The sequence below is a fragment of the Falco cherrug genome, chromosome 11, assembly GCF_023634085.1.
Source record: "Falco cherrug isolate bFalChe1 chromosome 11, bFalChe1.pri, whole genome shotgun sequence".
In the NCBI taxonomy this organism is placed as follows: domain Eukaryota; kingdom Metazoa; phylum Chordata; class Aves; order Falconiformes; family Falconidae; genus Falco; species Falco cherrug.
In genome coordinates this window covers 14,727,041-14,741,966 of record NC_073707.1, presented here as the reverse complement: position 1 = coordinate 14,741,966, position 14,926 = coordinate 14,727,041, and the positions used below count along the sequence as shown (strand labels likewise).

The 14,926-nt window shown below is 41.3% G+C and overlaps 1 protein-coding gene across 4 annotated transcripts in view; it reads right to left on the bottom strand.

Annotated features, from left to right (window-relative positions):
- The window catches only part of NYAP2 (neuronal tyrosine-phosphorylated phosphoinositide-3-kinase adaptor 2), a 147,076-nt gene that overhangs the window by 73,983 nt on the left and 58,167 nt on the right, over nucleotides 1-14,926 (bottom strand). For all 4 annotated transcript variants that reach the window (XM_055724055.1, XM_055724054.1, XM_055724053.1 and 1 more), the window contains one exon: nucleotides 8,845-9,143. In XM_055724055.1, coding sequence (XP_055580030.1) covers nucleotides 8,845-9,143 — 299 coding nt within the window. The remainder of the gene's footprint in view (nucleotides 1-8,844; nucleotides 9,144-14,926) is intronic.

Genomic DNA, 14,926 nt, shown 5'->3' with positions numbered 1-14,926 from the left:
GTATTCCAATACATTTTTGTAGTTTCATGGGCATTTCATTTTACTTAACAAATTCTGAAGGGCTGTCAAAATGAGGCAAGGGAATTACCTGGATTTCTCCTCCCCTCCTCTCCTGGCCCTGATTTCAGAACATTCAGTGATGTAAAATAATGCAAATATCTAGTGTTTCATAGTATTTCAGCTCGCAGGTGGAAATGCTGAGAAGGCCCTGTTATTATAGTTCCCTGAGGTATAAACAAAATAAAAAATGAAATACAGTCACAAATGCAATGACTTACAGTTTTTTATAGCAGTATTTCAGGCTTGACATACAGTGACCTGGTGATAATAAATGGATTTATTGACACTATAACCTTCCAGTTACATAGGGGCTGTCTATCAAGGTTGCAGATGAACCACACAGTGGACAAGAGCAGCCACATGATAGCTTTCTTCAGAAACTCTCTCTACTTTTTTAGTCTTTCTGGTAAAGGTTATTGTTTCAGACACCTCAAGAGCACAGCTGAAGTACTTCCAGGGCTGGGTTGGCTCTAAAAGCAGCCTAGTGACTTTCATATGCTGTGAAACCTGTGCTAATACTCCTAGATCACAGCTGACTGCATGAATAACTGGCTTACATTTCCTTCCCTTGTTGGTGCTTCTAGGGACTACAGTGACCCTATACAGTCAGCGACCTCAGCGTGGCAGCACCCTGGAGAAAGTCTCTTGTTCAGCATGCCTGCATTATACCCAAGAGTGCTTTGAGGTCCTAGATGGTTTGCTAAGTCCAGGGCAGAATGGCGTGAATTCACAAGTGCAGTTTGGATCTTGGGTTGCCACCAGGCTTATAATCTCTCCTGAGCCCTGAAACACTCGGGTACACAGTACAGAAAAGCCCCCACACTCAGCAGGAGTCACAAGCATTTAGCAGGGCTTACTAGCCTTAGCCTAGGGCAGGCAGCCTCCTTCTGTACTAGCTGCATTTGCAGTCAGTCTGGTGAATCAGCACAGCACTCTCTGAACTTGCATTATTAAGACTTTTCCATTATCAAGAACATCACAGCTTCCATCACCCTTGAGAGCAGAGAGATATCTGTACTGCAGGGGGGCTACACATTTAATTTTGTGCTTTTTTACATAGGTGCAGTATCTCTCAGCAAATGAGCAACACCCTAATTTGAAGAGAGAGATGAGGAATATATAAAGCAACTCTGTTAAATTAAAAAGAAGAAAAAAAAGGACACTAAGTACACAAGATAGACTAGCACAACGTAGCTAAAGTACCAACTGCCAAGTCTTGGGCACAATGCAATTCCCAAGTGGGTAACTAGATCTTCGTGTCTTTTACCACTGCATGGTCTATTTTCTGTTCAATGCTTGCAGCTTCCATTAACGTTAATGAGTATGCATATGTGCCTTGAGGGTAAGAACATACTCCCTCTGTGGCTTCAAAACTTGTTTATAAATCCCTCCAAAAATCACATTGTGCTCATTGCTCTGCGCAGAAAGCTATTATAACAGCTATAAGAGTGGCTGCTTTCATTCCTTCCTTCGCCCTTGCCCTCCCTTATCTAAGGGACCAGAAAATAGACCTGGAAAGATGAAGGGCTGCAGGAGGTGGTAGGCAGGAAAGTAACCCAGCTCTGGGAACAGCAATCTGAAAACTGACAGCTGCAGGGAGGGACAAACTGAAAGATCAGCAAAACCAAAGAAAACCAAACCCCCAAACCACTGAAAAACCACCACCCATCCCTCCACCCCTTGAAAAGCAAAGCCTCTGAAAATCTCTACGCTATTAAATGCTACAGAATAGACCCAACTCTTTTCTGTGTCCTTCCTGCTACAGGTCAGTGGGAACAAGCTGCTTCAGCAACCAAAGGGGCCAAGGACAGCAGAGGGGCTGCTGGGCAGCCCCACAGTGAAGTCAGGCCAGTGCTCTCCTCCAGCCTTTTAACCACTGCAGCAGCAAGGAGGCTGCTGGGATGCAGAGCTGGACAAAGGGAAGGAAGGTCTAGGTTTCTAGTAGAGACTGAATTGCTCTAGTGCTGCTGAAAGCACTGTTATCCATCCCTGTGCCAGCTGGACGTGCAGGGCAGTTCTCTGGAGTCTCGTATGGTAGTTAAAAGCCAGCTCCACCTCACTCTACTGACAACAGGGCATGTGCTTTCTGACGCTGGCTTTGACTTTTCCCTCTATCATTGCCAGCTGCCTTCTCCCAGTGTGCAGTTTCAAGTTAAGCCCCCTCAAGCCTCACATTCCCCAAGAGATACATTACAGTGTACAAAAAAGAATGGGTAATGCAGCACTGAGATCGAGAATCAGATTCAGGTATGTGAAGGAAAACAGACACTGCTTTACACGTGGCTGAATACCAGCTTGCATTATGCCTGTATAGCTAATGTGGACACGAGCTGGAGCTTTCCATGTGTCAGAATGCTGTGCTTAAAATACAGAGCAGGCTGTAGGAAAGAGGAAAATGAGCTAAAAAACATACAGTGCACAACACCCAAACAGTCAGGCCTCTCAGGCACAATGGCACACAGGGGCTGCAGCTGAGCAGCTGGCTGAGGAGCCCATGCCCTGGGAGGATGCTTCGGAGGCTAGACCTCAGAAGGCAGCACACCCCATCTTGGCACAGCCACACAGCCTGACATTTCCCTGTTCACCAACCCACACCCCAGCATTGCAGCAGCATCTCAAGCCACAGTGACAACTGGCCCTCACTAAGAGGGAGCACACTGCAAAAGCCATCCACGTGAGCCCCATGCTTACTGCGTGGGGCTCTGACAAACTTTGCCACAGGATGCTTCTCACCAGACCTGCCCACCCCACTCCCCTGCCACAGCTCCTGCCCAGCAGCCAGGCGGTGCAGAAGCATCTGTGTCTCAAAGATCCATTCCTAAAATATTGCATTCTGCTACATCAGCGCTGGGTTGTCACATCTGGCAGGAGGCCACGCAGATAGCCCAGAAGCAGTAGCATCTTAAACTGCCCACAGCTATACCCACCCGAACTCATCTGTCAGTCGCTTTAAGACTCATTAGGTCTGAATAGGGTGCATGAGTGATATTTCTTCTTTTAGTAGGCACAGATGAAAAGATGTAGGAATAAGACCTGGCTATAAGTAAGGACATGACATGGTTACTGCAGAGGACACTATTTCAAAGTTCAGGTTAAATACATTATTGGCTAAGGTAGGAAATAAAAGGAAACCAGCACTATGCAAAAAACAGCAAAAGTGCTAAATCCCTTCAATCCAAGTTCAGTTTAATGAGAGTAGCAGAAGTTCAAGTTTACAATGCAGAGTCGCCAGTCCAGCTGACAGAAAACTAGATTTATGAGAGAGACCAGCTGGACTGCAACCCCAGTTACAGTTACTGTAATTGTTTTTCTCCAAAGGAAAATTTTCCTTACAAGTTGCCCATGTTTAGACCTGGCTGAGCAACAGAGAGAGGTTTCTACTGCACAGGCTTAGAAAGCAGCAAGAAGAATATCTTCTTCTACACATGACACACAGAAGGAAAACACTAAACAAATTGAATGGGTTCAAGAGGTGGGGATTCCTGCAACCATTTTCGTATCAGACAATTTACCGTGGGCTCTGGCAGGATCAAAATTACAACCATGAATAGCATTTTAAAAATGCTGCTCTGAGTTTTAATTTGCACTTGGGTGCACATGTTTGAAAGTACATGCAAGCACACACAACTTGCATTTTCATGATACATACATGTGTATATTATGCATACAAAAATTGCATTATAACTATTTCATGTTCACATATTTATATAACGTAGTCGTCATCTGTATTACTAAACAGGATTTAAACAAAAAGCTGACTTTCAAAATGCAATTCACTTACAGCTCTTCATTTATGTTTGCACTGCAGTGGATCTGTAAACCTTTCTTGTGGACATGCAGTGTCCACAAAAAACACTGCTTGAGGCTGGTTACATTCACCAATTATACTGTTTTATTAATTCCTTTTTCTGCAAGATTGGGCACTGAAAGCACATCAATTAATTAAACTCCTGTGCTTTCTCAATAAAGAGCCTTTCAGGATCAAGATTAGATATGTCTTCCATGCTGAAATATTATTTAAAATTACCCTTTTCAGTTTACTTTTTGCTTCCAGAGTGCAATGTATGGAGCACAGCTACATTTGTTTGCTGTTCCTACCAGAGTTTGAACACTCTGCAGAAAAGACAACCCACATTTTTAAAAACAACTTTCTAGAAATCTGTCAGAGAGAAGAAATGCATTGGGTGGAAGGCGTTCAGTGGGTGCATATGAGAGGTAGCCAGAAGAGTAAAAAAGGAATATTGAAGCATAAGAAGGAACACAAGCGTGGAAAGACAGCCACAAAATTATAGTCGTTAAGGAGAATGAGGCCTTCAGGCTGGAGAGCACTCTTTCAGGCAGAGCCAAGATAGACTGGGATGAAACAGCCAAACCAAAGCATTATGACACTGCTGCACAATGAGACAGGGTTAATACATGTCATTGCAACTTAAAACAAGATTCTCACACTCCCACAAATTTGGAAGAACACTTATAACAAAAGTGTACAGATCCAGCATGGCTGTTACTGATGCTATTTGTGCTTCAGGAGGAAAAGGTCTTTTAAGCTCATGACCAAATTTCTTCTGCCACTTCTGCAGTAAGGTCAGATTCATATTCAAAACATAATCTAATGTTATGGTAGTTATTATGATGGGATGGATTCAATATTTTGACTTTACCGTGATCAGAAAAAGAACAAATGTTACCATCAGTAACTGCTTTTGTTTGTATAAATTGGATCCTTATCAAAAAGCAAAAAGTAAACATATTTAATAAAAATGAGTGGTGAGGCTGCCCTTGGTTGCCTAGGAAATGTAGCAAATTCCTTTTCAAAGTAGCCACAGGGTCAGAGAATAGACATTATAGTCTGAATTATTCTGCATTGCCATAAAAAAAATGAGCTGGGAACAATTGTGTGACAACTCCTTTGTAGAGATTCCACAATAGTTGGAGAAACAATAAGGTTTTTCATCATTGTTTTCCATAGTTCCTTGAAAAAGCTGTAGCCATTCAGCCTGCAAATACCACATATACACACAAATGTGTGAGACATATGCATACACAAATATTTGGGTACAATACGGACAGCAGTGACTGAAAGTTAAACCTGAGTGTTCTTGGACTTGAGTTTCGAAAGACCTCCCTAAGAGAACAGGAACATTGCTTCTTATGGACTATCTCATCTGAAACCGGAAGACAAGGCTTTACTATTCCTTGAATTCCAAGACTGCTACTAGAATGAGAACTATTAGATAAGGAAAAACTTTACCACTTGCACATAAAAACCAGACTGGCAGAATCAGAGCTTCACAGGTTTCTTTGACCTAGGAACAATTTCAGATACTAAATTTGCCTGGAACTAATTGTAGAGCAACAGTAATAATTTCATATTCTGGGACAAAGCTGGTTTAATGTTTCTATCAATTCAATACTGCAGGTAATTGACTTTCATCTAGTGCTGCTCATCTCTAGATATACTCATGAACGTATGACCACGGTTTTTATATAAGTATTGCTATGCTAGCCAGATGATGACTGTGAAAATTCTTTCATCAAAACAAACTTGTTACCTTGGAGTGCACAGGTGATAACAAAGCCTGTCCTGGTGACAGGAAAGCATTTCAGAAATCCAGCCTGTTCACTCAAACACCGTATCGTACCACCTTTGAGTATATCTCAGACATTAAAATATGATTGGTTACTTCAAAAAAACCTTACAATCTGATCTTACTTTATATCTATCAAACTCTTTGATGAAACCCCTATAAATCTGGCACATATAACACCACATACATACAAACAGGGCAGATACTCTGAACAAACTAAAAAATGATATAGTTCAAGGGTTCTGTCAATTCAAAATCTCCAGGAACTTCATGAGAGTCTAGAAGTGCCCATTGCTACACCACATATAAACCAGCAAATTGAATATAATACAGGTCATATATGAAGTATCACATTGATTCTCAATATTCCATGAAGGTATTTAGTCACACATTGTACGCATTACATTGTATGAATTTTTATGCTAGTGATGGAGTATTACTCATTCATCAGTTCTTTACAGAGATCATGCTATGAATATTCAGCTTTTTATTAGAATAATGATTCCAAGATGCTCTGCAATACTTAGTACTATGGGGTAGTAGTACCATTGTCAGTGAACACTATTACAATACCACGCGTGTCACTCATAACCATCATGTGATGGGACTGATCAAGCTCAACCTGAGCAGAGCGGGAGGAGACAAAGGGGTACTTGGCCTTGGAAACAGAAATGTCAATCAATCTCAACTTTCAAAATCTGTCAGAAGGGCCATGACTACATATTACATCCTTGATGTCAAATATCAGATGGCAGGAGGAGATGAGGGAAAGGAAACAAAACTTTCAGAACCTTCCGTAATAATAGTGCTGAAGAAGACCTGGCTCCATGAGGACACACGCTGCTTAAGGAGTCTGCCATAACTTCTGTGAGATTGGTAAAATACTTGGATGCACTTCAGTTATCATTATCATTATTGCTACTTTAAGGCTGTCAAAGTCTTTTGCTTCTCTGTAAATGAGGAAAAGGGCTGGGGGGTAGATGTAAACCAGACCTCATTTCTAATCATCCTAGAGATATGCCAAGGTCAGCTATACTAAAGAGCACAGTATACTGTGTGACTCAATGCACACTTGCAGGAATATTCATTAAACAAGTTAGAAAACGTTAGAGCCTATCTTACTGCCCTGTCTGCAAAACAAAATCAATTTAGCTTTGATAATTCTGGTTATGCAGACTCAGGAAGAAATAGTGCTAATATATATTAAGGAATTTTTAAAATATTTTTAAATATAATTTTTTTTTTAATACTTCTGGGTAACTTAAAAGCTCCCACCTTTCACCTCAGAGCATATCAGACTGAGAAGTTTGTGCCTTGTATTCTTTTGTATTAAATATAGGAGTTGAGAGACTTTCTGCTATGAGATTTTAAATCTGTCTGTGGCACAAATCTGAATGGTTTCTGTGTAAGGCTTGCTCCAGTAAAATTGTGGTAAACTGCTTTTATTAAGGGAAGCTACTTAATGCTTGGATTTGTCATATTAGTCTGTTCAGTGGGCTTAATGTGATAATGGTCACTGTAGAGGTCAGGCTATGGAAGTAATGCTAGGTGTCATATGCAAAATAACTACCAACAAAAGCATAAATAAATCTACAGTTTCGTTCAGTGTTTGTGTTCAACCTTGCAATTGTAGACACATGTGCCAGCAGTTGAATTACACATTCCTTTGCATCCTGATCACTGATGATTGTTTAAAATCAGATTTCCATAAAAGGGGTTGTAGCATGAATAACAAGTATTTCTGGCCACAACAACAAGTAAAAGGGATGCGCACTAAGAGTACAACATACTGCATGGGATGTCAAAACTGATATGTAACATAGCAGTGGGAAAGACCAGCACTGATCAAACCCATTTGTCCCTAAGGGTTCCTTCTTACAGTTCACACTGTGAAGCAGAGTCATCCTGATCTCTCCTAGCAGGGAGTACAGCAGGTCCTACTGCTGCACAAAATGCATTTCCAGCATGGAAGAAAGGAAGGAGAAGATCCCTGTAGTGTTATCTTATCTTTAGTAGTTCAGAGTAAGGAAGTGTCGTGGTTTAACCCCAGCCAGCAACCAAGCACCACACAGCTTCTTGCTCACTCCCCCTCACCCAGAGGGATGGGGAGGAGAATGGGAAAGGAATGTAAAATTCAAAGGTTGAGATAAGAATAATTTAATAAGGAAAGCAAAAGCCGCACACACAAGAAAAACAAAACAAGGAATTCATTCACTACTTCCCATCAGCAGGCAGGTGTTCAGCCATCTCCAGGAAAGCAGGGCTCCGTCACCAGTAACAGTTACTCAGGAAGACAAATGCCATAATGCTGAATGTCCCTGCCTTCCTCCTCCTTCCCCCAGCTTATGTACTCAACATGATGTCATATGGTATGGAATATCCCTTTGCCTAGCTCAGGTCAGCTCTCCTGGCTGTGTCCCCTCCCAGTTTCCCATGCCCCTCCAGCCCTCTCACTGGAAGGACCCAAGAATCTGAAAAGCCCTTGACTTGGATAAATGTTACCCAGCAACAACCAAAACCATCAGTGTGCCATCAACGTTCTTCTCACACCCAATCCAAAACACAGCACTACACCAACTGCTAAGAAGAAAATCAACCCTATCCCAGCTGAAGCCAGGACAGGAAGCGATACCCTTTTTCAACACATTTGTTTATTTTCTTCTGAATGCTGTATTGTCTGAAATGTAACCGGGAGGAATGGGAAAAGAAAACGTAGACTCATTTGCAAACAGAAAATTTGGGCAATGCATTATATCATAGCGGGTACAATTTTTATCATTGGATGATATTTCCTTGTTGTAGAGGTTTAGGGCCATGCAGTATTCTTTGTGGAGGAGTACCCTTTCCAAAGCTGTGGTTTTCACAGTGCTAGTGATATAGTGAGTGGTATCAGCGCAGGTAACATTGTCCTACGTGCCATCTGACAGCAATCTCTTTTCCCCTTCATTTGAAAAAATTCAGCTCATTCCCCAGTATATAACAAGGCCATATAAGTGGTGCAGTCTGTAAGAAATGTCAAAGGTTGGCAATTATCCACTGGTCCAAAATTGAAAGAACAGTGATCTAGCGTATCTGTACTGGCACTGTCCCACAGACAGGGAAACATACAAGTAATTCTTAAAAGCAAGATTATCAGCTGGATAAACTTAACACTAGGTCACCAAAAACCTTTTTTCCAAAGAATTACAGTGTTTACCTTCGGTCCTGTCCGGTAGTTTCCCACTTTTACTTGTTGTTCCAGTGTTGACTGTTTCAGATGAGGTGCTCAGTTTGGTGCTGGGGTCTCGCTTAGGTTTTGGAGGCGGCTGCTTACGAGAGCTGCTACTTTCATCATCAGTTCCTCCAACAGAATGAAGAGACTGGGATCTCACGGTAAAGCCACTGGAGCAAGGATGTGGCAGTCTGTCCTGAGGAGCAGGCATTGTCATAAATCCCATGCGGAAATGTTTCCCCACATAGCTTCCTTCATTTCCTCTCACTACTTCTCCACCTATGCTGTAAGAGAAAACACACACATAAGTAAATGATCCACCTTTGACTCAGTTGTACCTGGAACCAGAGTCTCAGTTCTGCCTGTGATAAGTAGATTGTATTCTTCAATTTGGAAACAAGCAATGCTCTTAAAACAAGATGACTACTAGAATAATCTATTTTTAACATAAATTGCCAACAACTAAAACACAGATATACCACTATGCACTCACTAAAAATTTTAAAAGAAATTGAGAAAAGCTTTTGTTCAGGTTTCATGGCATTGTGACTATAGATTGTATTTAGAACAAATCTCAAGCCTGAGAAGTCAGAACTGAGTTTTAAGGAGGACAAGAGACTGCAAGTAAGGCAAAGAATATTGCTTTATAAATGCAACATTGTGTATTGATCCCCACTCCCCTGCACTTGTCTTTGACTACAGTCACTCAGGTACTTGGGGCTCTTGGGGTCCAATTAATCATTTTGATTCAGATTAAAGAATGGTAAGAGAAAGAAATGCTCTAAAAATTACTTGAATATAGGAAACTGAACATTCAATATCTCATCAAATCCACATGAAGCTGCAACATAAGCAGCATCAGACTAACAAGCGTAGAAGATGAAAAGGCAGTGGGCTGTGGGACACCAGGAAGAAAATAACCTCCAGCCACTCAGAAACACAGGTACAGAAGAAGGAAAGCTCAGCTGAAACAAGTGCTGTCCTACCAAGTAGTACATTGTATTGTGGATGGCAGGACTGAGAACCTGGTATTATTCCTGTATACTCATGCACACTTATCAGTTCTGATAAACAGCTCTTACTAATGCTTATACCGTAAACCTATAGCATATTTCAACTAAGGCAATTCAGTGACTATGCAAAGAAACTCAGCAACACACACAGATCAACATGGGCCTGTTTGAAAGGTGGTCTGAAATGTTACCACCATGGGCATGTAGAAATGTCAGTATGTGAACTGTGAAGGCACAGAAAGCCCTAATTACCTCCTATTTCCCCGTCACGCAGCATGAAGCTCTAAGCAGGGTCAAGTCTGCTCCTCTGTAAGTTTCCTATTCAAAGTTGCCTTGGGCTGGTGCAGTTTATTTGGTACTGAAACACACCTCCTTCTTTAAAAGACAAGAACATTTTTCAACAGTTCATGTGAAGAGTGAGTAAGGTTTCATTCTTCAGTTATCATTCCCTGATAACTGTCTCCACCTTCTTTGTAGGAAATACTTAAGCTGTATCTAATTGTCCTAAAAGCATCAGACTGGCACCATGCAATGCACAACTTTGTGCATGATAAAACAGAACCTCAGTTTGCTTACTATAGTCCTTGCATTTTTTTATTTCCACTAGTGGAAAGGTCCACTTTCCAAACTGGTAGCAATGGAACAGGTCTAACCAAACGTGCCACACTCCAGGGACACTGACACCTACCTGCACATGGACACACACACGTGCATACATGCATGTCATGCATATGCATATACTGGTCCATGTTCATAATCAAGTTATTACCAAATCCTAATTGGCATCTGTTCCAGAGGGATTTCCAGCCAGAAGGATCAAGAGGTAGAATTCATTAGTTTGAAGATTAATAAAAAACCTGTACCTAATTTAAATGATTAACTATGCCTCTACTAATCTTTCATAAATTGTTCTGAAAATAATATAATCCTCTGACGCTGGACTACAAAAAGGGCCTGTCACATTATTTAAAGAAGATTTCTATCCAAACATGCTGAAGAACGTAGGTGGGGAGTCTGCTTCCTTCCTTAAGTCTATCGGATAAATCACGTTTAGCAAACACAATTTCAGTTCGTCATGTCTCTGACATTAAAATTCTTATCAGGTTACACTATTTAATCAGTACATTTACTTCACTGCTGCATGGACGTGTTTAAACCACACGCTATAAGGCAGTTTCTGTTCTGGATGGACTTGCACAGATTTCACGGAGGGGATAGGTTTCACCCTTTTCCTAGGAATACACGATACTGCGTTTATACGAAGCATGTCGGTTTTGCCAAAGTGCTGCATCTTGTATTCCAGAAATCAAAACTTTCAAAACATAAGTCCAGTGCCTAAAGGAGCTATCTCATTAAATAATTAAATCATGTCCTTTCTTTTTCCTTCCCGGAATTTTTTCATTCTTTACTGAATTCCTTTCAACATCATGGGTGAAAATCTGTTTTACTAGCTTTTGACACTTACTCCAGAATAAACAGCCTATAGCCAGGTCAGAGGGAGGTTGGATATACAGATAGGAACAGACCTTGCTGTTCTGCTTCATGGCTGAAATAAATCTGGTCTTGATATTCTACATCCTCTGCTCAGGAACTAGACAAAACCAGCAGGACACCATTTCCCTCTTGTCAGCCACTTTTAAGAGAGTCCATTTCTCTTTGAGCATAGGAACCAACCTTCAGCTGATGGTAAGGCACTGTAAACTCCAGGCCTAACCTCTAGTCTAGCCTCTAGTTCTAGCTCCTGGACCCCGGTCTCATCACAAAAGGCTGAGGATTGTTACTTGTGCTGGTAGTGATTCCTGAGTGTCAGGCAGCAGGTGTTTCCTAGGACAGCTTGACTAAGTGCAAGTGTAACATTGGGTGGAGTGTCAAGTTCACATCTCGGTAATACAGACTTAAATCCACCGTGGTGCAAAGAGAAAGGAGTCACTCCAGACTCATACCTGAAGCACAAGCACAAAAGCAGGATGGCAGACTTCAAATGTGGCATCCCCTACCCTCAGGCAGCAGCGTGCTGAAGCTCCACTGGGACTCGTGCAATACAGCTTTGCAATGCACTGTGCTGCTGATGCTACATCATGAAACCAGACAGAATTAAAGGATTTATTTATGTAGTCCTACTGCTTGCAACCACAGGAGTTGGCTGGGGCTGGTATATGTCCCACTACAGCACAACAGGCTGAGAGAGATTTATATGCACCTTGCTGCATAAACGACTACAGAGACAGTGAGGGAAAGTAATTGTGTAGATCTCACTCCATTATTTCTGACAGGAAAGAGCCTGTGCTCCTCATTGTACTGATAATGAGTTCTATCTCATTTCAAAACTGTATTGAGTTGCTGCAAGTATTACACAGTTTATTAATATATATGGAAATACAGGTTTGGATTATTCCTCTGGGAAGTTTCAATTTGAACTTGGCCAGGTTCAACTGATTCTCTGACAAAGAATTATGTACAACGTTCAAATAACCATTAAAAATGCAAGACATTTGTCTACAAAGAGAGACATGAATTATATGAAAACCAAGTTAATCATACAATCACTCACATTACACACTTACAGCAAAGCTGACTTTGTGCTGAAAATGCACTTGGGCATTTGCCTAGGTCTAGTGACTGACTGTGCAGTGGGTGGAAAAAAGGGCGTTGCAGCGGGGTTGGCTCCAGACACCCTTAAGAAGAGAGTTCTGAAGCAGCTCTTCTTTCAGAGACAGGATGCTACAGAACTTCTCCAGAGCCTACCTAATAAGTCCAATGTAGACCATCGAGTGCTGCCCGATTATATGCTCCCTCCTTGGCTGCACTGAAAGGTAAGCAAGCGAACTTCCCATCCTTCTTCCACGCGGTACTGGAATTGAGTTATTACAACAAACACCAGAAGAGTTGGATCTGCCTTTAATCAGCATTAGTGGATTTCAGCTTTCATTTCTAACATATGAACAAGAGCTCCAAGTGATGGATCTGATGAGTCTTGTTACATCTCCAATACAGGTTTTACTTGTCAGCTGAGATTTCTGAGGTCAGAACTGGCATAAAACCACACCGACCCTGCTGCTCTTACTTGCATTATCAGCCTGCCTGCACATAAACTGTAATCATCGCAGTCCTGGACACATTACAGCTCAGCTTACTGTGCTCTGCCTGCTCTGTTCTAACAAGTAAACACTGGAGCATTGACCAAACTACAGCACAGAATAACTGAATTGTTTATGTGTTTGAAGAACTACAGAAGGAAAAGTCTTTTATATTATTCATTTTATCGCAAGAGGGCAAGTTATAGAGGAAGGAGGACTAAATATTAAAAATGAACACAAAGAGTACTCCAAATGGGCAGAGTACGGACAAGGTCATTTCCACATTGCTTTGCCATGAGTCGTAATGTTCCTATTGACTAGGAATATATTTTCAAGTTGTTAAGAGGTTATTTTTCTTAGTTTTCTAACTTATCACTTTACTGAAAAATACAAGGCAAAGAAAAAGCAACCAGAGACTGCCTGCCTCAGTCGGTGCGGTCTCTTTCATTTGCACTGTTCCGACTTAGCATTGCAAATAACAGTTTTAATTTGCTGTGAAATTTCACTACTTGGTCCAGGCAGAAATTGAATTCATTCATGGAATCACTTCAATTGGAAGAGACCTTTAAGATTATGAAATCCAACCATTAATCTAACACTATCAGGTCCACCACTAAACAATGTTCCTGGAAATTTTCCTGGAATAATTCCTGGAAAACAAATTAATAGTTGTGTGAAAACTTTTGTTTTACTTGGTGTTACTGCTGTAACTATAAACAATGGTGAATAGTAAATCCCTCAGTGCAGTTGTAAAGAGTAGGAGAATGCCTGGGAATATCTAAGTCTCAAAAAGTAAGAATACCCTAGAGCTACATTTGCTTCCCAGCCATCTATCTACCCTTGTTCTCGGTATTCATCCAGAAATTCTCTTGCTGGTTCAGACTTACAATGGATTAATTTCATGCCTCAGGCACCAAGAACCACTTGGTAGTTCTTATCTTTGCACAGTTTCTGTTTTTCCTTCTGTGCTCCTTTACATGAGATTTTATGACTTTTTCTCCCCAAGTTCAAAAGGGGAACTACAGCTGATTGGAAGACTTGACCTCCTAAGCATGAGAAAGGGGCATGTACTCTGTGGGTGACGTGGCATCTTTGAAGGTATTTTGCCATTTCTTTGCTGTGATATACCCCAGTCTGGGACCACAGCAGGTTTGTGTCTACCAACATCCTTCTGAGTTTTGAAATTCCAGACAATCAAGAGAAGGCATTTCAATAGCACCTGCTCACTCCTCCTGCGCTTCAGGAAGACGCAGTCACAGGCACTGGCTTGTTAGCTAGCAGAAACTGAGCTGGGGGTCTCTGTAGGCTCCTGTGCAATAGTGGGGAGAACTATGAAATACAGAGCAAACAATGCATGTGGATGGCCAGTCGTCTTTGCTCTGGGGAGTTAGCTGCAAGCCCACAGAGTGCTACCCTGCCATGATGTGCAGCTAACCCATCAGGGAAGCCGTCTGAGTCACAGACTGAAGAAAAGTCACAGAAAATTAACTGTGATGATGTAGGAAGATTTTTATAAGTCCATCATAAAAAGACTAATCATCAGCAAAAATACAAAAGGAACAAAAATACTTAACTCAAAGATTGCATATGAGCTGGTTTGACTGAGCAAACAGCAGTTCATCCCTTGGTGCATCTACCTTTTTTAGGTTAAGAGAATAGCTACTGTTATTTTAACTACTTCCTTCCTCTTGCAGCAATGAACACCCAGCTCCTCTGTTCATATCAAACGTTCCGAGTATAAAGGGCTGAAATGGTTTTGAAATGTCTATTCCCCATCAGAATAAATTATACACACATATACTAAGGATGACACATTCTACTTTGTATCTGAGAAGCACTTTCAAGATTAGCATAAATTATATTTGTAAATTAGAGGTTGGATGCCAAAAAAACAGAAGATATACTATTTTTATCCCCTTAAACATGATTTCAGCAGACCATGAAATGTAATACTGAAGAAAGAAGGGCAGGATCACA